Raw genomic sequence first — 24,398 nt, 5'->3', positions numbered from 1 at the left:
TGCTATATTAATATGTAAAGCATAATTTTTTAAAATTCAACAGGTTAGTGCATTAGCATCATGTTTATACATAGTGAATTACCGAAAATGGTAAAATTGTATTGTTTTTAACATATCTCATACTGTGAATACATTCACAATGAGTTTGCCTGATATTGCACTACCTAGAATAAGTAACACTTCAGCAGTGGAGAAAACTATTTTTGTTACTTATTCTCAGTGGATACCACCACCCATACAGCTGTTTCAAGGCTGTTTTGGCCTCTCATTGGTGGATGGGTAGGTACTCTGGTGTTGAAATAGTGACAACTCACTTTATATTTGTCACTACTGCAACACAAGGGTATCTATCCACCCACCTACAAATAGCTGCCATTGTAGTATTAATCATAGTGATCGTGATATTTGCTTTGTGTAGAATGTGTTATTTGTGTTTTATTAGTGTTCAGAAGATTCAAGAGTGTTTTTGTAATTAGTTTTGGGAGTTAAATTCAGGTGATTTTAATTTTTAATTTAAATTTTTTGTCAGTGGACTTCTAGCATTGTATCGTATAACTAACTGAAAGGACAGTAGGTTTATTTTCTAATATTGTAGCTGCTTATATTGTAATATAAGGGTATTTTCCTCTAAATATTAGATTAAATATTGGAGATTGGTGAGATCATTCTTTCTCCCTCCCCCCTCTATCCCTGTGTGCAAGAGTAAAATATAAATTGTTACCCTTTAATAGCTTGAAGTTGTGGGTTTGATATTTTTATCAATTGTATCAAGTTGTATTTAACATGGGTTGTGATTTTTAAATTATTTAATTATTATTATTTTACTGACGGCCTGTGGGATCACTTCTGAGTCAGGTAAATTACTAACGTGTATTAGTGTAAATAGTTATATTTATATATGTTATATATTACTAATATAAATACATTTTATGGCTATGAGAATAAGGAGATCCTTTACTGGTTCCCACCCAGACCTTACTGAATTAGCAAGTATATCTGATGTAGATAATAATGAACAAAGCCTTGTAAAATATGTGGATATGTCTGAAGAGGAGTTAGAACAGATTAATAAGAATGTGCTTACTGCACCTGAAGCGATGACTCTAACACAAGTTGTTGCTAACCAGACATCTCAAAAGGTCATCGAAGAATCTCAGAAGGTTAGTAAAATGTACATGTGGTATCTAGAAAGCAGAAAACAAAAACAAGAAATCTGGAACAAATTCTAAAGTTAAGAGTAATCCAATCATTAAAGAATGTAGTGTTTAACTAGAAGTAATTGGAATTAATCAGTCAGAAAGCCAAGCAGAGACAGGAAAATAAACTGGCTAAACATGTAAGGGAAGATCTGGAAAGCTCAAGTGATATTTACTTGGACATGGAAGTAGACAGAATATTGGGTTTTAATGGAAAGGATAAAATAAAGAACTGTAAGAGAATTACTTCTTAGGAAAGATTATGAAATTTCTACCATTGTGAGTACAGAAATACTAGATCTTTAGGGTAGATTAGAATTGACAATAGCAGATTTAAAAATTGAATACAGTTTTAGAAACTAAATTGTAAGAAAAGGAGAAAAAGAAAGATTCTCATGTCATTGCCCAAGTTGTGTCAAAAGAACAGGATATAGTAAGACAACCAAAGATTGCTGTTGTAACTTCTAATATTGATAAAATTTTATCTAGTGAGGAAATGAAGCAAGAGTTACTGAAAACAGTAAGGTCAATGTTGAAAGACAAAAAAAAAAAGTGTAATAGCAATGAAGGATAGGAAAATTATTGTAGAGATGGATTCAGATCGAGATCTTGAGAAAATTAAAGGATGTATTCAATTTAAAGATCTTGGTATAACTTTGGAGAAACTAAGAGATTGAAACCCAAGCCGCTAGCCTTTGATATTAGTGAAGAGGTTACTAAAGAGCTTACTTAATATTCATACTGTCCACATATACTAAAGATCAGGTGTTGAAAGATGTTTCTGTTTTGTCTATAAATAATGTTAAAGGAAAATTTACAACTAATTGGATTTTACAGATGTCTGGACATATCCACAGACTATTATTAAATAGTGATAGGCAATTTATTAACTGGGATTCCTGCCAGGTGTGGGACATTGTAACAGTAATATATTATAAATTGCTTGTCCTATGGGCATATAGAACAATGTAGGAATGAAAAATTCTGTGGACACTGTAATGCACAGGGTTACTCATTTAAGAAATGTTCCAAAAAATTGGAGCCTTCTGAGTGTATCAATTGTTGCCGTAAAAGAACATCCGCTGAGCATACTACAGTAAATAAACAATGCCCTGAATATGTTAAAGTATTGGAACAAAGTAAGAAAAGGATTAATTATGAGTAAAGTCATGAATACATTTATATTAAAGATTTTACAAATAAATGCTCAGCGGGCAAAAGATGTGGCATCTCAATGACGTGGGGTGGCAGAGGAGGGATCCTATGACATTTACACTTTTAAAGGGAAAGTGAGGGGATATCCAGTTAATACAGAATCATGCTGTAATAGTTATTAATCCACAGTTAGTGGTTACTATGATTACAACCTTGTGTTTTGACGGTGCGACATGTTGTGGAATAATGATGCCCACTGGTTCTACCTGGTGTCCCTTTACTGTAAGTATAGTGATATTATTGACAATATTTACAAAATTTGGAAAGGTGGAGGGTGTTCTGCGGAGGAAGTCTGTGATTGTTGCGGCGCATGTGAGTGCTGGCTCAACACTCTGGGGAGCTGGGAATACCAATGAAAGAAGACGATCTTCAGACTTTTCCTTTGCTCTGTGTTGTGGCATCATCAATGATCCGCAGCAGCTTTCTACCTTCTCCCTGCATGGCAAATCTTACATTGATATTACTGTCTGTTCTTGTGCTATTTTACATAATATTCATAACTGTAAGGTTCATGGTGCATTAACTACAAGTGACCACAGGGGTATTTCTTTTGATTATTGTGGGGCTGTGGTGCCTCGTACCTGGCTGGAGACCAGTAGATATCATATATTAGATCTATGAATTGAGATAGATTTAATAGTTACAGTCAGGTTCAGATCAGTGGTGTTGTGGACTGGGTGCTATGTGGTGCTGCCCAAAAGGCAGAAAAATTAACTAACATTTTAAAATGCGGTCCTGTTTTGGCGTAGAGATTCATTTGCATCTAGTTCCTTTTTTCCTATCAGCAAAACCAGTATTCTTGAGTTTGGAAAGAAATCTACCCACTGTTGACTGATTACAAGACACTCTTTAAGCAGTATGACGGGAAGAACGTCCTTCCTCACGTAAAGCAACAATAGCACTCTTTCTTTGTGGTGTCAACTGCACGTAATTCGCCATCCCGACACAAACAAGGAATGACTGCAATTCTTTAGGGTGTGTTTATACGTATAGCTGAAAGTAACAGCTGACGCAATATGTAAGAAATATTGCCATATACTTACGTTATTTGGATGACAATTACAATTTTAGGGAATGCACTTTCTTTGAACACCAGTGTATACACTTAGTGATCACCCCAATCCTTAATGGACTATGCCGCATAGCTCCCACTATAAAAAGCCAAACAGCTTTGTACACGGGAGATACATACAGTGGTAATTTGCATCTGGTCATGCAAGTCAAAGTGATAAAGTGGCATTTATGGGACATAGTAAAGATGTCACAGTTTCAAAAGGGCATACTTGTGGGAGCTCGTGTGTCGGGTGCTTCTATATCAGAAATGGCACTTCTTGTTCAATGCTTATGACCCACTATGGTTAATTTGTACAAAGAATGGTGTCGAATGGGTCAAACCAACTCCTACAGACAGAACTGTAAAGGATTAAGCAGTTACGCAAGGTGAATGTCTGTGGTGAGAAAAGAGTGCAGCAATTTATATGGGCTCAATGACAGGTCACTGGGCAACAGTTGACATTGCAACACAACAGAGAGAGAATGCAAGAACAATATCCCAAATGACGATGCACTGCATACTCAGATGTATGGGGTTCCACAGCAGATGATGCATGGGCCCATCGTGCCTGGTGCCAGGCAACAACTAGGACCCCTTATGTGTATGGAACAATGTTTCACTGGTGGGGTCAACTCTTAGGAGACCATGTTTAAATTTTTTCCTAGACAGAAACAGGATCTTCCAAGGTGATAATTTACCATGTCATCAGGCCTGCACTGTGCATAAGTAGTTAGGAGCACAATGCAGATATCACTCATCTTGATTGACCTCCAAATTTGCCTGACCTCAATCTAATTGAACCCTTGCAGATGTTTTGGAATGGGAAGTGAGGCATATGGAGACACACAACTATCATCTAATCCGATATTGTAGAAAGCCTTGCAGACAGCATGGCTGCAGATTCCTATGGATGTCTTCAGACATCTAGTGGAGTTAATGCCTATGCAAATACTGGCAGTTATCCCTACAAATGGTGGCCCAACACAATATTAGGTAGGTGATTATAATTGAATGGTCACTGATTGTATATATATATTTCAGAATTGCAGATGAACTTGTAATTAAATCATGAAACCAAGATTACTATATGTGATGGTGTTTGGGTCAAACAAACAGCATTTAAGGTATTCAGTCATTAATTGTTGTGGAGTAATCCAATGCTACAGATCTTGTAGCAGGGCACTGGCCCTGCCTTCAATATCTCTCCTGGTGTTACTGGGAACCAGGTAACTATGTTGTTGATGATTTAGTTTTGCTGCTTCCCGGTAACTCCAGGAAAGATATTGAAGACAGGGCAGTGCCCTGCTACAAGATCTGTTGGATTGGAGTACTCCACACAAGCTTAATATTTCTAAATACAAAACTCCCACTATGTTGCTGAAAGGAAGGCTAAGCAGGAAGAGGACTCCCATTGCTTGTAGTGGCAGTGTCTCTGTGAGGGGAGGGAGAGAGAGAGAGAGAGAGAGAGAGAGAGAGAGAGAGAGAGAGAGAGAGTGTGTGTGTGTGTGTGTGTGTAAGAGGATTTGTTTTTCACGAAACATGCTAGATATTGAAAACAAAAAATTAAGCTCCTTTATGCCAAACTCAGCAGAGTAATAGGGGGGGAAATGGGGATTCAAAGGATTATCATTGAATATGTTATACGAGTATATATTTAGCCCATTATCACATATGCTGCTGGAGCTTTGTATCATAAAGTGATACAAGTTGTAATAAGTAGGCGTTTAATGTCTGCCCAATTATTTGCTCTTCTAGGTATCACTAGGGCCTGTCATACTGTTTCTACTGATGCAATATCTGGGAAGATGTGTGAGGATTTATCTCATGTGGGCTTGAGATACTGTTTTAGAAAAGGCATCTCCGCGGAGATTTTAGGCATTCATTCAGGTTTGGGGTGAGGCGGTGCTTGAGGGCTGCAGTCGAGAGATGGAGGATTCATAATGAGTTAATGAATGTTTGACAAACTAGATGGAATTTCTCTGACAAAGGCAGGGAAATCTATGCCTTTTTTTTTTCTGCCATAACAACTGTGGATTGGAAATTAAGATGGTGGTTGCAGTTCAACTTGAGTGCTTGTTTCCTGCTGATTGGGCATGGCTTAATGTCTAGGCTGAGTCAGTTTGGTTTAGTCCCTTTTGGCTTGTGCTTCTGTGAGGTGATGGAGACTGGGCTTCATGTCATGCTCTACTGTCCCTATTATGAAGATCTTCACAGCAAACTTAAATGGGAGACATTTCATTTGGATTCCTTGCTGGATTTGTTTGTAAGTCAAGTGTCTTTGAAATGTTTCTTGACTTTTGTTAATAATGTTTTTAAAATGTTGTTGAATGACAGTAGAGGCATTTCTTCACAAGGTATAGGAATAGTAGCAAACGGGCTGATACGCTGGATCTCTGTTTTTATAGTGCATATTAGAAATGGCTTCCTGTCAACCATCTTTTGGTACTGGATGACAGGAAGTATACAAGCATACAGTGAGTGCGGAATTAGATTTTGAATGATTGCTACAATTCTGCTTTACATTTTGTATAAAAGGAGGATGAGACAACTGCAGTTCTCATTGGGAAAAATCTTCTTCCGCCAAACTTGTTATTCTCATTGTTGGTTTATCCCACAGCAATTAATGATTGAATACCTTAAATGCTGTCTGTATTGACTCCAGACACCACCACATGCAGTAATCTTGGTTTCATGATTTAATTACAAGTTCATCTGCACTTCTGAAATATATATACAATCAGTGATCATTGAATTATAATCACCTACCTAATATCATGTTGGGCCACCATTTGTAGGGATAACTGCCAGTATTTGCATAGGCACCAACTCCACTAGATATCTGAAGACATTCATAGGGATCTGCAGCCATGCTGTCTACAAGGCTTTCTACAGTATTGGATTAGATGATGGTTGTGTCCATATGCCTCACTTACCATTCCAAAATATCTGCAAGAGTTCAATTAGATTGAGGTCAGGTGAATTTGGAGGTCAATCAAGATATCTCCATTGTGTTCCTAACTACTTATGCATAGTGCAGGCTTGATGACATGGTAAATTATCACTTTGGAAGATCCTGTTTCTGTCTATAAAAAATGTAAACGTGGCCTCCTAAGAGTTCACCTCACCAGTGAAACATTGGTCCATACACATCAGGGGTCCTAGTTCTTGCCAGCAAAACATGCCTTGTATTAAAACAACCAAAGCCATTTGCCCGGACACCTGGCACAATCAGCCCATGGATTCGAAATGCATGTGCCACACACGAAGGGATCCATTGGCACGTTGCACCAGGTGTCTCTTGGATCATCTATTGTGGAACCCCATACATCTGAGTATGCAGTGCATCATCATTTGTTATATTGTTCTCGCGTTCTCCCTATTGTGTTGCGATGTCCACTGTTGCCCAGTGACCGCCATTGAGCCCATATAAAGTGCTGCACTCTTTCCTCCCCACAGACATTCACCTTGTATAACTGCTTAATTCTTTACAGTTCTGTCTGCAGGAGTTGGTTTGACCCGTTCGACACCATTCTTTTGTACAAATTAACCACAGTGGGCCATGAGCATTGAACAAGAAGTGTCGTTTCTGATATGGAAGCACCTGACACACAAGCTCCCATAAGCATGCCCCTTTGAAACTGTGTGACATCTTTACTACGCCCCACAACTGCCACTTTATCACTTTGACTTGAATGACCAGATGCAAATTACCACTACTCCTGGGTACAAAGCTGTTTGACTTTTTACAGTGGGAGCTATGTGGCATAGTCCATTAAGGATGGGAGTTATCATAATTTAGTGATCACTAAGTGTATACACTGGTGTTCAAAGAAAGTGCATCATCCCTTAAAATTGTGATTGCCGTCCAAATAACATAAGTATATGGCAATATTTCTTACAGATTGCATCAGATAAGATTGACATGCGTATGTGATGACGTAATATTGCATCAGCTGTTACTTTCAGCTATACGTATAAACAAGCCCTGCAAGGGTTGCAGTCATTCCTTGCTTGTGTCGGGATGGTGAATTACATGCAGTTGACACCACAAAGAAAGAGTGCTATTGTTGTTGTTTTATGTGAGGAAGGATGTTCTTTCCATCATACTGCTTAAAGAGATATCTTGTAATCAATTGACAGTGAGTAGATTTCTTTCCAAAGTCAAGAATGCTGGTTTTGCTGATAGGAAAAAGGAACTGGATGCAAACGAATCTGTATGCCAAAACAGGACCGCGTTTTGAAACACTTATGCCATAAAAACTGTAAAGCTTCTTCGTCTGAGCTGAAAAGAGAATGGGAAGAACATACAGGAGTGGTAGCAAGTGCAGTAACAGTCAGAAGATGCATCTTCAAAAATGGACTTGTAGCCCGTCGTCCTAAGAAGAAGTCCCTCCTCACACAAAAAATGAAAAGGGCCAGATTAATTTGGTGTAAGGAGCATGTCAAATGGACCCCTGAGCAGTGGAAGTCAATTATTTTCTCGGATGAGAAGAAATTCAACCTGCATGGCTCTGCTGGAAGACAAACAATTCTCCGCAGACATGGTGAAGATTACCATCTGGACTGTATGGTGTCTACAGTGAAATTCTCTACCAGCCAAATGATATGGGGCGTATTTCATATCGCAGAGTAGGTCACCTGCAGTTTACAAAAGGTTCCGTAAATGCCAATGGATACCTGGCTACATTGGAAGGCAAATTGCTGCCAACCATTAGAGACTATTTAAACCTGCCAAGTAACTGCATCTTTCGGGCGAAAAGTATAAGTAGGCACTTCTGTAGTTACTTTAGCTTTATTTCTGCATTAGAAGTTCAACAGTAATGTGCTTACATTTGTGTAAAAATGGTTGGAAGAGCATTCCATGTACAACTCTTAGTTAGCCAGGAAACAGCGCTGACCTGAATCCTATAGAACCGTTGACATCGTGTGGGATCTGCAGTTGCCAGAAAGAAACTAAAGACCCTTTGTGAACTTCAGGAAGCTCATGTTTCATGTTTGGAACCACAAACTCTCAGTTGATTATCTTCAGAAATTGATCTTGTCAATGCCTCGATGGTGTGCTGCTGTCATCAGGGCGCCTGGTAAACTTTTCATTTTTTTTTTCCATTTAAAATGATAAACTGAGCAAATTGAGGGCTTCTGATAATATTTTAACCATAATTGTCGTGTTTACCAAAACTGTTGTATAAAGGTTGCAAATGCTCATTTTGGAATATTTTGAGAACACCTGTCAAATATTACTTAGCTTCGCCTTAACTATTAATAAATATCTTTTGTTTATATTTCTATTTGTGATGCTAGTCATTAAGGTAACATACAATTGCGATAAAAGGATTAGAAACATGAAATTCCTAGGTGATGCACTTTCTTTGAACACCAGTGTATATCTAGAGAAGATCACATGTAGTAACTTTGATTTCATGATTTAATTAGAAGTTAATCTGCATATTTCTCCAGCCTGCATATATATTTTAGAAATATCTTACACAAAATCATTCTTACAAATTCTTCCCTATGATTGATAAAAGAAATGCTTTATATTTCAAGGGTAACCCAAGTGCAAGTGTTGTTAACTGAGTACAGTTTTGGCTTGCATTTGGTACTCTCATAAAGAGCGTGGTTTAAAAACACCCTATATTAAAACTACCCTTCGGTGAGAACAAAAAACATAAATTAAAAAGTTTACACACAAATACATGCAAAATATTTATACAATCTATATGAAAATATTTACTAATATTTTTTATATTATACAGTTCATTTTAAAACATTGGTAAAAAAACTTAATTTATCTGTAGCATATTTACCCTTAACTGATGGCAAAGGGATATTATCCTTACAAACTTCGTAAAGCAAACTAAGGTGTTGGGGATTCACAACAGCAAAACACTCTTTCACTAATTTACTGCTGACTTTCGCTATGCTGATATTTGCATTGCAAGATTCCAGACGAGCTTGTATAATTATAGGATCCAGCCAAAGAGTATTTTTCATGCATAACACCACCTATGAAGTAGAGAAGAAAATGAGGAGGAGCCAATTTTTCTCACAGATTTGTTTACTTTTTTATTATTGTTAAGAACAGAATCACAAAATATGTTAAATGATTATTAAAATTAGATATTACAAATTTTTCATATAAAATGATGAGCAGATATAATGATGTGTGTTGAAATACTGCAATCAATGGCACTTAATAGTTTCACTAAACTACCATTATGCTGCCAGGCTAGCATGTCATCTTTTAAAACTGCAAATTAGAAATAAAATTTTTATTTCTAATTTGCAGTTTATCTCAATTTTCCTAAAATAATTTTAGTAAAGTTTCCTTAAGATAAGAATTAAGTTACAGAAAGTGAGAAATGACAGAAAATGGACACCTCACCAGAAATGCAAGTAGCATGCTGTGGTGGCAATATATGGAACACATTGGGAACTGCTTCAGTAAACTTCAGATCCTGGACGTTAACTTTAATATGGAGTTCTGCTTTTGTCATCACCATTTTTGTTTTATATTAAAATGTATCATCAAAAATAACAATTCTTGGAAAAATGTATCATACTGCTATTGCTCAGATCATCCTCAAATGGTAGTGCTGGTTAACGTTTAAATATAGTACCAACTGTGTGGTACTACACTTAAGGTGGTAGAAAATGAAAAAGACCTGGGAGTAACTGTGCAGTCAGATATGAAGTTTTCTGAGCAATGCAGACAGACACTGCCAGGGCAGGTCATGGGGTTTTGTCAATGATATATAGGAATTTTGCTAGCAGGGAGAAGGAGGTGATTGTCCCTCTGTATAAGGCAATGGTCAGGCCACGCCTTGAGTACTGCGTACAGGTCTGGAGGCCTCATTTTAGAAAGGATGTAGATTTGCTTGAGCGTGTACAGAGAAGGGCAACAAGATTGGTGAGGGGAATGAAGGGATCCTCTTACCAAGAGAGGCTTAAGTTCTGCAAATAGGCACCTGCGTGGTGATCTGATTGAGGTGTATAAGGCCTTGAATGGGTTGAGCATGCTGAATTCTGATGGGATCTTCCACTTGTTCAGATTACGAACCAAAGGGGGCATAAATTCAAATTAAGAAAAGACAGGTGTAGAATAGATGTGTGGAAATTTGCCTTTAGCCAGTGGGTGGTTAATTGCTGGAACAAACTTCCATCTGTCATTGTGGAAGTTGATAGGTTAAATAAATTTAAGGAGGAACTGGACAGGCATTTGGAGGGAATGGTGTGATTTTTTTTTTTTTTTTGGCTGATGCTGCATAAGCTCGTACACTTGCTTTCTTGCATAACATGTCACTACTACTACCTTTTTAAGAGTTGCATTCAAGCTATGTTATTTTGCATAAAAATTTATTTATGAGAATTTTTTAAATTTATTTCTCAAAAATACACAAATTACAATAATGAAACAAGTAATTTTTTTTAACATAATCTTATAGAAGGAGCACACGTTTTGGAAGGTTTCTTTGAACATGTGTTTAGTTCACTGGTGACTAGTCAAAGCAACTGCTTGTTGGCTAGGAAAAGCACCCTTTATCATTGGAAACAACCAAAAGTCACTATGTGCAAGGTCAAAATAGTATGGAGGATATAGAATAACCTCAAGTTTGTTTGTTTTCTATAGAAAATAATTTTGCACCGTAGCAGCATGATGGGGCAGAGCATTGTCCTAATGAAATCAAATGTGACTTAACCTATGTAGCTGTTTCTTCTGAAATGCTGGGAAAAAACTTTTCTTCAGAATCTCTTTGTATGCCACTGTAGCACCCTTGGGAACACAGTAAGGAATATTCCAACAATATTCCAGAAAACAGCAACCATCATTTTCTCTGCACTGCAGCAACACAGAATTTCTCGGGCAGTGGAGACTCAGCATGCTTCCATTGGGCAGACTGACAACACTTGGTTTGACCTTGTGCCTAGTGACTTTTGATTGTTTTCAAAAATGGATGATCGTCATGGCGGAGATTATGTTGTAAAATGACTAGTGTTTCATTTCTGTATCTTGAGTATCTTACGAGAAATAGTGTTTTTTTTTTTTTTTTTTTTTTTGTTATTTTTACCTGATATTAGAGTGTATCATTTTGAGTCTCATCGGTGGACATGTAGGCATTGTGAAAAACCTGAATACCTCATCACTGGGTTGCTTAAGTTCTTCCACAATGATTGACTACCTGTACACTGATGAGATTTTAATCAAAGTTAGAACCCAGTTCCGAGTAGTGACATATACTTTAAATAAAATGAAATATACTTCTCCACTGGAGCAGTGCCTTTTAATTAGTGTAGTGCAATATCACAGAAACTCATGGCAAAGTGTCTCCACATTATGAGATTGATGCATTAAGCAGCAAACTCAGTTTGCTCATAGTTACATATAGAAAGAGGATAGGATATGCCCAATGTCTACAATGAAAATAAAAGAATTTTTATTTTCATTGTAGACATTGGGCATAAGAAAATTATACTAATGTTAAATATTAATATTAAACAGTGGCAGCTCATTATATATGAAACTGGTGGTTGAAGCTTGTGGTTAGATTTCCGAAACTTTTAAACTTTCATTGCTAATTATGAAATGACAACTAAATAAAAAAAAAAAAAAAAAAAAATATATATATATATATATACAGGCATACCTCGGTTAACGTTACCTCTGATAACGAAGCCTCGATATAACGAAGTCCGCAATTTCAAGCCCCATTTAACATAAAAAAATATTCCAATTTAAGGCCAACACCCGACAATCATCCGATTGGTGACTGACGGCGACTGGTTACATATTCCCGAGTGCTCCCGAGCTGCGGGCATGTCTGTTATAACAGTTTTGAGCGTCAATCGCGTAATTTAGTTGTTGTTTACATGATTGACGTTGTTTCAGTGTGGCGCATTGCAATAATCGACGTAGGTTCTTTATTGCATTACATAACGTAGATTTTTTAAATTTTAATAGAAATATTTTTGTTTTAGTTAATTAAAATGTCAGAATCAAAGAAAAGAAAAGCAATTTCTTTGGAAACTAAACTAAATATCGTACGACGTGTTAAAAGCGGCGAAAGAAAATCCGATGTGGCACATTCTTTAGGATTAGCGCAATCAACTTTAACAACCATACTAAGTCAATCAGAAAAAATAAAACAGTCTGCTCAGAATTGTACAGATGTTACAGCGGCAAAATTAACTCGCTTAAGGAATCCAATTTTAGAAAAAATGGAGAAAATGTTAAGTTTGTGGATAGATGATATGTCACAACGTCATATGCCTTTAAGTCAAATGGTGATTCAAGAAAAAGCATTATTTTTGTTTAATCACCTGAAATCTAAACAAACTGAAGAAATTACGGAAACCTTTGGGGCTTCTCGTGGTTGGTTCGAGAAATTTAAAAAACGGGCCAGGATTCATAGTGTAAAATTAACAGGAGAAGCTGCAAGTGCAGATGTTGAAGCTGCAAATAAGTTTCCAGAAAAACTAAAGGAAATAATTGAACGTGAAAATTTTCCACCAAATTTGGTGTTCAATGTTGACGAAAGCGGTTTGTTCTGGAAACGGCTACCAACACAAAGCTTCATTTCTATTGAAGAAAAATCAGCTGCTGGGTTTAAAGCAGCCAAAGACCGTTTAACGTTACTCTTTGGATCAAATGCCTCTGGTGATTATAAATTAAAATTGCTATTAGTTTACCATTCAGAAAATGCGAGGGCGTTAAAAGGTAACATAAAAATGAATTTACCTGTAATATGGAAAGCAAACAGAAAAGCGGGGGTTACCAAGGAGTTATTTACTGATTGGTTTTGTTAACCACTTTTGTCCTGGAGTAAAACGGTATTGTCAAAAAAACAACTTTGAAGAAAAAGCTCTTTTGTTGTTAGACAATGCTCCGGGACATCCTACTGATCTTAACACGTTGGACACATGCATTCCTGTCAAAGTTGTGTTTCTTCCAGCAAACACAACTTCCCTGATTCAACCATTGGATCAGGGAGTAATAGCATCATTTAAAGCTTATTATCTGCGTCGAACTTTAAGCAATTTAACTGAACTAGAGGATAAAGTGGAAATGACAGTTAAAACTTTTTGGAAAAACTACACCATTAAAAACGCAATTGAAAACATTGATAGTTCTTGGAAAGAAGTCACTAAGAAATGCTTAAATGGAGTTTGGCGCAAAATATGGCCAGAAGTTGTACTAGAAGAAGAAAATAACATCCAAGAAATTAGAAATGAAGTTATCCAGATGGCTCAATCAATAGGTTTCGAAAATGTCGATGAAGAGGATGTTAGAAATTTATTGAATGCAGAAGATGATGGTTTTTCAGTGGAAGATTTAGAAAACCTTGTTAGCAACGAAGACAAAGATAATGAAGGCGAAGTTAAAGAAGTTCCTGCCGAAAAAGTGTTAACAACCAAAGATTTAAAAAGGTGCTTAAATGACATTGAAAACGTTCTAAATTTTTTTAGTGAAAATGATCCCGATTTAGGAAGAAGTGTTATAGTTAAGCGATCAGTGTTAAATGCAATAACTCCGTATAGGCAATTGTTAAATGAAAGAGAAAAAAAGCATAAACAATCAACTTTAACCTCATATTTTAAAATGTGATTTCACTTTGTAAGTTGACTGTTTATTTAATAAAACTTTTCTTTGTTCGAAAAAAAGCTTTTCATTTTCTTTACGTAGGAACGTATCCCTATTCTGGCCATAGTATTTTTACCTCTGAAAACGAAGTTTCGCTTAACGAAGTAATTTCGTGGAACGCATCCTATTCGTTAATCGAGTTATGCCTGTATATATATATATATATATATATATAAAAAAGTTGCCAATAACTTATTATTGGCAACATTTTTTTAATTAAAAATTAAACTATATTCATGAAGCTGATATAATAATATAGTTCTGCACTTTTCCATGCAAAGGCTCAACAAAATGAGCAAACAGTTTCAGCAGAGAACTTGTTTGAGCTACTGAGCTGCAACACAACTTATTAGTAGCTCGGTTACTCAGTCTGCAGTCCACCCAAGTTAATAAAGGTAATCCTCTCATAACGAGATAGTTAGGTTCCTATAAAATCTTGTGTAGTGCGAAACCATGTTATACAGGACTAAGAACCAGTACAAAAAAAAGGGGCTACATTCCAAAAGCTAACAAAAATACACCATTTTTTTAAAAAACTATCGCAAACTTAATATTTATTAAAAATAGTTATAACTGAACAAACGTCTTACAAACTGTGATACATATATATCAGATAATGTAAGTTCATTTAATTTTCTTCCTCTTCATCTCTGCTAAGCACAATCAAACGAGAATGTTTTCTCTGTTGCAGAATATCTTCACCTTCTGAACTTTCTTCTGCAGCATCTAGATTTTTGTGTGTCATCTGCTCTCTTTAAAAAATCAGTAATCTGGGTTTGTTTGTTTTTGCTTGATAGATCTTTGTAAATTTCATGGTATGCAGCTAAGCAATTTTGAAGCTCCTTTTGAACTTTGTGCTCCTTTCAGTCGAAGGATCTACATTCAAAAAATAAGAATAATTGCTTGGCTAAGTTTATGCCTTCCTGTATGCTCTTTATTGTAAAATTTGGAACTTCAGAATTTTAATCCATGCTATCATCCACTGAATTGATTTGGTTTACCTCCTATGCCATTTCCACCAAATCCGCTTCACCAGCCTCTTTTTCTACTAGTAATTCTTGAATGCTTTCAGTGGTCATATCATCAAAACCTTCCCCTCCTACCAACTTAGCAAGTTCTACTAACGAACCAATTCCATTTTTGGCCTGTTCGACACTTTCCTGAACGAACTGACTCTGGCCATACATTTTTCCGATACGCATTTAATGTTTATGGTTTTACTTTTTTGAGCAATAAAGCTATGATTCCAATACCGTCCACAATTGAAAAATGTTTCCATGCCTCCTTCGCTTCAATAGATTCAGAATCAATTTTTTCCAAAATCCATTGTATTAGGTAGTAGGAACATTACTTCAACACTTCGATGACTTAAATTTTTCAGATGGTCTGGTGCGTTATCCAATAATAATAAAACTTTGAAATCTAGATTTTTCCGCTTTAAATAGTTTTGCATACCTGGCAGAAAAAGAGTGTACAACACTAAAAATTAATGAGAAAATGGATGTGATCGCAACATGGAGTCTGGTGAGCATCGGTCGGATGTGTGCAAGGGGTTGAGTTTAGCACCTTCTACTGTATCAACGATTATGAACAATGTTGATAAAATAAAGTGCCCCACACACAGGGATAGCAAGTGTGTCATCCTCCAGAACAACTTATTCATGCAGTGAGACAATGGAAAAAATGGAGAAATTGTTAGTGTTGTGGGCTGATGATACGAACCAAAATAACATTCCTGTTACAAAGGTGGTAATTCTGGACAAGGCAAAGTCGTTATTTGACAAAATATGTGAGGAGTCTGGTAGCACTGAAACATTTACGGCCAGCAAAGGGTGGTTTCATCAGTTTAAAAACTGTTGTAAAATTCACAATGTGAAAGTCTCTGGTGAGGATGCTAGTGCTGACGTTGCAGTGGTGGAAAAGTATCCTTCCGAATTTAAATGCTTAATAGACGAAGGCAACTACCACCCTGATTTAGTTTTTAATGTCGACGAAACAGGTAGTGGAGTCATCACTTGAGTAAATACGTACTCAAGTGATGACTCCACAGGACAAAAGTAAAATTTTATTTTATATATAAGTATAAATAAAACATGTGCATTAAATGTTTAAAATATTTAATTATTTATAAAGAACAGAAATATTAGTGCATACTTGGAAAAATTTTGGGAATTTTGGAACCTATCTCATTCAATTACATTATAATTTGGTCTTGTTTTACGACTTTTCATTGTACGACCCTGTTTTGCTGGAACCTAACCATGTCGTAAAACGGATCCTACCTGTAATTACAGACCTGCAAAAGAAGAATACAGTAGAACAAGTGGATACAGTAACTAAATGAATTTTAATACGGTAAAGAAGCAGGATAACGAATCCCTTCCACAACTAAGTATTTCTGTGTGTATGTACTTAGCTGAGGAAGGAGTTGGTTATCATGAAAGATTCTTTACCATATTAAAATTCCTTTAATTATCATATCCACTGGTTCTACTGTATTCTTCTTTTGCAAAACTATGGAAACCAGTGCCACAGGCCCATTCTCTTTTAATTACAGACCTGTTAGTTTGACTTCTGTCCTGGGAAAAATAATGGAGTCACTGGTTAAAGAAGCACTGCAGGACCAACTAGACAAGACAGCAGTTATAGTTCAGACACAGTATGGGTTTGTTAAGGAGAAGTCTTGTCTGACCAGATACTAAGATGTGGTCACAAAGGAACTGAATGCAAAAAATAATTTTGATATCATATACTTGGATTTCAAGAAAGCTTTTGATACTGTTGCACATGGAGGAGTGCTGTACAAACTGGGGCAGTATGGCATTAAGGGCAAGTTACTGCTATGGATAAAGGGATGGTCGCGTGGGAGTGGTAATCAGTGGACACTGCTCTTCGTGGAGTCTCCCAGGGTTCAGTGTTGGGCCCATTGTTGTTTTCTATATTTATCAATGATAATGATGAAGGTATATCGGGCTTAATGTCCAAATTTGCAGACGATACAAAGGTGGCAGTGTTGTTAATAACAGAAATGACAGTATGCTGCTGCTGCAACAGAATCTAGAACTGAGGAGAGGCGGCCACTGAAGTTTAACATATGGGTGGCAGGAAACCCAGAGTAACGTACTAACTGTGCAGTCAGATATGAAGTTTTCTGAGCAGTGCAGACAGGCTGCCAGAGTAGGCAATGGGGCCTTGTCAATGATATACAGGAATTTTACTAGCAGAGACAAAGGGATGATTATCCCCTTGTATAAGGCAATTGTCAGGCCACACCTTGAGTACTGCGTACAGGTCTAGAAGCCTCATTTTAGGAAGGATGCAGAGTTGCTTGAGGTGTACAGAGAAGGGCAACAAGGTTGGTGAGGGGAACGAAGGGGTGCTCTTACCAAGGAAGGCTTAAGTTCTGCAAATTGCAGCATCTGGAGACTAGGCATCTGCAAAGTGATCTGATCGAGGTGTACAGCCAACTCTTGGTTTATGAATGAGTTCCATTCCAATATGTTGTTCGTTATGTGAATCTTTCATTCCTCAGCTTTTACGATACATATTGTGTATGTTAGAAGCCATTTTAAAGCATTAAAACCATGTACTAAACTCGAATGGTCTATACAATACGTTTTATTACAATGTATGTATGCATTATGGTTATACAGTATGTAACATAAAATAAAATAAGAAAATAATAAAAAAAAACAAGATATCATACTTGTTAATTTTAATTAAAAACAGAGTTACAAAATAGAAATAAAGAAAATAAGCACTAACATAATAACTGAGAGCAAAGTGGAAGAGAAATTGTTGAAGTTAAACGTAAGAAAAGCACCTGGGGTGGATGGGATCTATCCAGTTATATTAAAGGAGGCAGCAAAGCAACTAAGCAAACCCTTAGCCATAATTATGAGAGCATCCTTGGACTCAGGGGGGGTTCCCACGGACTGGAGATGTGCAAATGTATCTCCAATTCACAAAGGGGGATCGAAGGGTGACACGAGGAATTACAGACCAGTTAGTTTAACTTCTGTTCTGGGTAAAATAATGGAGTCACTGGTTAAAGATGCATTGCAGGATCATCTAGACAGGACTGCAGCAATAATTCAGACACAGCATGGGTTTGTTAAGGGAAAGTCTTGTCTGACAAATTTGATAGGATATTATGATGTGGTTACAAAGGAACTGGATGCAAAAAATAATTTTGATATCATATATTTGGATTTCAGGAAAGCTTTTGACACTGTTGCGCATGGAAGACTATTGTACAAATTGGAGCAGAATGGTATTAGGGGTAAGTTGCTACAATGGATAAAAGGATGGTTAAGTGCGAGAAGACAGAGGGTGGTAATCAATGGGTGCTGCTCTTCTTGGACTAATGTTATTAGTGGAGTCCCACAGGGTTCGGTGTTAGGACCACTGTTGTTTTGTATATTTATCAATGATATTGATGAAGGTATATCAGGCTTAATGTCGAAGTTTGCAGATGATACAAAGGTTGGCAGGGTTGTTAATGACAGTAATGGCAGTGTGCTACTGCAACAGGATCTAGATAATTTGGGCAGATGGGCTAAGAAGTGGCAACTGAAGTTTAACCTTGACAAATGCAAAGTACTGCATATGGGTAGAAGTAACCCCAGAGAAACATACCAACTGTGTGGTACTACACTTAAGGTGGTAGAAAATGAAAAAGACCTGGGAGTAATTGTGCAGTCAGATATGAAGTTTTCTGAGCAATGCAAACAGGCTGCCAGGGCAGGTCATGGGGTTTTGTCAATGATATATAGGAATTTTGATAGCAGGGAAAAGGAGGTGATTATCCCTCTGTATAAGGCAATGGTCGGGCCACACCTTGAGTACTGCGTACAGGTCTGGAGGCCTCATTTTAGGAAGGATGTAGATTTACTTGAGCGTGTACAGAGAAGGGCAACAAGATTGGTGAGGGGAATGAAGGGATCCTCTTATCAAGAGAGGCTTAAGTTCTGCAAATTGCAGTGGCTGGAGACTAGGCACCTGCGCGGTGATCTGATTGAGGTATATAAGGCCTTGAATGGGTTGAGCACGCTGAATTCTGATGGGATCCTTCCACTTGTTCAGATTACGAACCTACGGGGGCATAAATTCAAATTACGAAAGGACAGATGTAGAATAGATGTGCGGAAATTTGCCTTTAGCCAGCGGGTGGTTAATTGCTGGAACAAACTTCCATCTGTCATTGTGGAAGTTGATAGGTTGAATAAATTTAAGGAGGAACTGGACAGGCATTTGGAGGGAATGGTGTGATTTTTTTTTTTTTTTTTTTTTTTTGGCTGATGCTGGATAAGCTCATACATTTGCTTTCTTGCATCACATGCCACTACTACTACTACTACTACTATATGTACTGTACATACATACATATGTATTCAACTATTATTCGTCAATATCTTCATCAGAGTTCAATATTTTCCACATAAGTGACACTAGGTGCGTATGAGGTAAATTTAAACAGCGTCTGATAATGAAGAAACAGCTGGGTTTCGACTTTTCAAATTATGTTTTTATAGATTTCACAGTGTTTCTTTTTTTTTTTTTATTTAAAAATCTCACTATAGCATGCTAGACAGTCATTAATGCCTCTTTTCACTTTTGCAATTCTTTCCATATTTCACTTTTGCAATTCTTTGCATCTTCTTCTTCAAAGATTGTGAACCCCTCAGAAATTGATTTAAAAGCTGCAGCCATTTTCTGCCTTGTAAATGTTTTGGGAGGTTGTGGAATATCAGGTTTTTCGGTTACTTCAGAATTTAGATGTGTCTCTATTTCAATTATTTTCTCAAAATGCAAGTCCAAAGCTCTCTCGCATCAGTCACATCAAGGTCGTGTTCAATTTTATTGCCCAGTTCAACAATTTCCTGATAATTATTGCAATGAATACATTTTTTAAAAGTTTATTTAAATCTTACAATTATGTTCACTATACATTTGGCATTTTGAATGAATTGTGATATTCATTATAGTGAACGTTCATAAACTGAATGTTTGTAAACTGAGAGTTGCCATTATAAAGCCTTGAATGGTTTGGCCAACTCAATGCTGATGTGACACTTGAGGGACAATAAATTCAAATTGAGGAAAGCCAGTTGTAGAACAGATGTGTAGATATTTGCCTTTAGCCAGCGGGTGGAACAAACTTCCATCTGTCATTGTGGAAGCTGATAGCTTAAATAAATTCGAGGAAGAAGTGGACAAACTTTTGGAGTGAATGGATGGGTGAAATGGGATATTTTTTTTTTTTTTTTTTTGCTGATGCTGTATAAGCTTGCTTTCTTGCATCATATTCCTCTACTAATGCTATAAATTGAAGGACACAACAGAATGTTTTTGCATGGATTCTTAAAGACAAATGCAGTTGTTTTTACGAGTGCTGGATTGCTTTCTTAATATTTCTGGATCGTAAAATGCTGATACAGTCTGTCCTCGTATAGCACAATAGTTGTGTTCCTAGAAACCCTCGTGCAATGCAAAATCGTGCAATATAAACAACAGGCCCTATGGGAAAAGTGGGGTTAGGTGCCGACCACCCAAGATTGAACACACATTTGGAACCAAAACATTACCAAACACAATAAATAGTCGAGTAATTTTAATCGTTATAAAATATGTAATAAAAAATATAATATATTTTTTATTATAATATAATAAATAATAAAAAATAAATATTTTTTATTATTTATTATATTATAATAAAGTATTTTTAGTATTTTTTAATACTAAAAAACTATTTTTTACGAATAAATACGTATTTCATTCGTAAAAAATTTATTATATTAAATAAAATAGTCGTAATAAAATACTTACGTATTTTATAATACGTAAGCATAAATTATAATACGTAAGTCGTAATAAAATGCTTATGTATTTTATTACGACTATTACGTAATAAAATATTGCTAATGCTTTTGCTTCTATCATAAGTAAACTTGTTTTTTGCTTGATTTTCTATCCAAACAGACAGCCGTTCCATCTCTTCCAATTCCTTGTGTCTTAATCTAATGGATTTTAATTACACTTTGAGTTGTTCCCGCTATGTGTTTTTATTTTCTCCGTATTCTTTGTAATTCTCGGCGTTGCCTCATTTAGGTCTGTAGCACGTGCAATATCACATGGTCTTTCATTTCGCTCAAAGCGTTTCACAATTTAATATTTTTTTCTCTATCGACAGAGGCGGACTGGCCATAAGCCTTACCCGGGAAATCCCGGTGGGCCGGAGGCCGGTGTGATTTTGGCCATAAACCGTAGTATGAGGCCACTATAAATTTTCCCGGGTAAGAATTTTTGACCCAGTCTGCCTCTGTTTATCGATATTGCTTTTTTTCTCTCTCTCTCTCTCTGAATCTGCAGTGTCTTCGCCAGGACGCTTCCTTTTAACACCTTTTAAAGTATTTTACTCATTTTTAAGGGAATAAAGCGCAATTACAAAACGAGGAGGCACGCTTAATACACATAAACAAAGCTGCACGCGTATAGCAACTGAATAAACAACACCGTGAAGGCCGAGATACACTATTAACACCCCACATTTTACTAAAGCACATTTCTGGAGGTTACTACCATAAAACAATAAAAACAATTTCCAGTTTCGTTTCTGCTAGTGGAATCTGTTATAAACTGGTAGTAAACGCCATCTAATTGCATTTGCGATTATATCAATAGCTGGAATTGTGTTGGTTTTTACGTTACTATGGTGAAATGTGTTTCCCCTTCACTGATATAAAACATATAAATACATTTTCAGAATCTTCTTCATTCCTATCGTGTTGCGTTCGGTTGGGGTGATTCCGCGTTCGACTGCCATTTCTTGTAAACACAAAGGCGAATCGTGTATAAGCGAATTCGGTTCGTGTTATATAAGATAACGTTCCCCTATTTATAAATCGTGTATGATCGAATTCGTGTAATGTAAACACGTGTTATACGAGGACCGACTGTATTTTATTTTATTTATTTTATTTTTTTTTTTTTTGCCAGATTTTATAGAGGTTACTGTACAAAGAACTGGTTTTTACAAAGGAGTATTGTTGTTATTTCCAAGTGACAAAAGTAGTACACAAAACTGAAGTATATGCTAAAATAGAAATCTGAGGAGCAATTGAAAATTCTTTGGAATATGCCAGTTTAACTGGAATCCTGCATGTGCATGGAAATAGAATTGAATATAAGGTCCCCACAACAGCTACACCAACAGAGTGGATCTCAAAATTAGATTGTTACATGCAAAATGTCAGTGTGTTATGTCTATAGTCAGAGGTAATGTTACTTTATAGCAGATTTCAAGAAGTAAGAAATTAAAATAACTTATAATTACATACCAATTTCATTTAATATAAAAATTAACTGGTGGTTGCATAAACCTGCCCACAAGCTGTCACAGATATTAAAGGTATGCAAGTTAATTAATATACACAGTACATTACATTTTGAACACATTAGCAAATAGCATTAATTCGTGATTTATAACAAAATAAAATCAGCCCATCCAGAAGAAAATTGCGTGGACTGTTTAAAGATAACAATATTGCATTAAAACCACATTTAAATATGAATTTCTTTTTTACACACACTCTGTATGGAAATAAAATAAAAAAAATAATAATTGACAGATTTCAATTTCTACAATTTTAATGAAATTTGGAGTGGCTCAACAAATCTTTCTATATGAACCAAATATAAAATTTCACAAAATCTGCCCATTGGAATTGAGCTGTTACATGTGGACAGACATGGTGAAGACAATAGGCACCTTATGCATATATTCTAACTTGACTAAAAATGAGTATTCAGACATATAATTATTCAGTAGATCCTAAACTGCTGAATAATTATGATTTCCATTCTAAAGTATAACTGGTTAAAGCAAAAGTTTAAGAAGTGCAACTATTTAGTTAAGAACATTGATGAGACGAGATGACTAATGATGAAAAATTAACAAATACCTTAATAGCATAAATTCTTTTCAACTATTTAAACTCAACTCCAGTTAAATTTTATCCATCCATTAGAATGAAACAAACATTAATATAATATAAGTTATTACCTCTCCAACAAGCTCTTTATTTCCAATGAGCTCATGAACAAAACTGTTTGCTTGTGGAGGCCATTCATAACAGCAATCGACAGGCTGTACTTTACATGCATACACTTCCACAGCATGGAAAGGCAAAGATGCTAATTCTGATGGCAGAGAAAGCAACTGACATGGATCCACTAATTCATTCCACCCTTCATCCAAGAAGAAGACACGTACTTTCCTTGGTCTGTCTGTTTTTCCTACCTCTATTACCTTTAAAAAAAGATAAAAAAAATTCACAACAAAAAATTCAAATTACAAATTTGAATTGATGACAATATGCACAGGAGCATATTGTCATCATAAAAAAATTTAGGCTATTATTAAAGTCCACTCTTCTCATTTCTGAAGGACAAATAAGCTATTTTAATTTATATATCAATGAAATGAACTGGTAGTGGTTGTTACTATTATTTATACATAAGTTTGGATTGGATTGGATTTTATTGGCACATTAGCAACTAAGGCTATAATGTGCTTAGAGCTAAGTTCATACTGTACAGTGTTTACCATGTATTAGTGAGTGTGTTGATTTGTATGTTGTGCAGGCTGAAACACTCAGAATTGGCTATAACTCCCCCCCCAAACATCATTTGCTTATGCAGGGGTTTTAGTATCCTGTGCTTACAACTAAATAGTGTGTGTGTGTGTGTGTGTGTGTGTGTGTGTGTGTGTGTGTGTGTGTGTGTGTGTGTGTGTGTGTGTGTGTGTGTGTGTGTGTGTGCACGCGCGCATGCGCAATACATGCATCAATGTGATCCTTGTTCCAATCTTTTAAGGATGGTCGGTACTTTCACTACTAATATTGGTACCACCCAGATAAGTAGAGGTTGAGGTGTGGCACCCTCACCACATGAGGAATGACACACCTCCACGTTACCCGGCAATTCTAGGTGGTAGATGACGATCATCAACTGGTGCAATACCACCACTTTGCTTATTGGAGGCTTGAAGTGGTGGAACCCACGTTTAGTCACCAGAGAAAAGCTCTGGAAAACCGTCTTCCATCATGCAGTATGATTGATGTCTTTTCAGTTATGATGGACATCATGGCAAGATCCAATCTTCCTTATATTTGAGGGTAGCTCTAAAACATCAAGCTATGTTTTGCAGGCTGTCTGTTAGAGAGTCCACCAGACAGAACCCATGAGGGTTCCAGAGCAGCTAGTGTATAATCTTGCTGCCTCTACTCTGCCA

The 24,398-nt window shown here is 36.4% G+C and overlaps 1 protein-coding gene across 1 annotated transcript in view; it reads right to left on the bottom strand.

The window, feature by feature from the left end:
* The window catches only part of LOC150082954 (putative ATP-dependent RNA helicase TDRD12), a 180,325-nt gene that overhangs the window by 121,360 nt on the left and 34,567 nt on the right, over positions 1-24,398 (bottom strand). Inside the window, exons 4-5 of the mRNA XM_090378334.1 lie at positions 23,169-23,414; positions 9,273-9,471 (exon numbers count right to left, since the gene is read on the bottom strand). Coding sequence (XP_090234460.1) covers positions 9,273-9,471; positions 23,169-23,414 — 445 coding nt within the window. The remainder of the gene's footprint in view (positions 1-9,272; positions 9,472-23,168; positions 23,415-24,398) is intronic.

The sequence above is a fragment of the Mastigoproctus giganteus genome, chromosome 7 (genome assembly GCF_048544385.1).
Source record: "Mastigoproctus giganteus isolate SK-2022 chromosome 7, ASM4854438v1, whole genome shotgun sequence".
Lineage (NCBI taxonomy): Eukaryota > Metazoa > Arthropoda > Arachnida > Uropygi > Thelyphonidae > Mastigoproctus > Mastigoproctus giganteus.
Note: the sequence above shows the minus strand (reverse complement) of the source record. Positions and strands in the feature narration are given on the sequence as shown.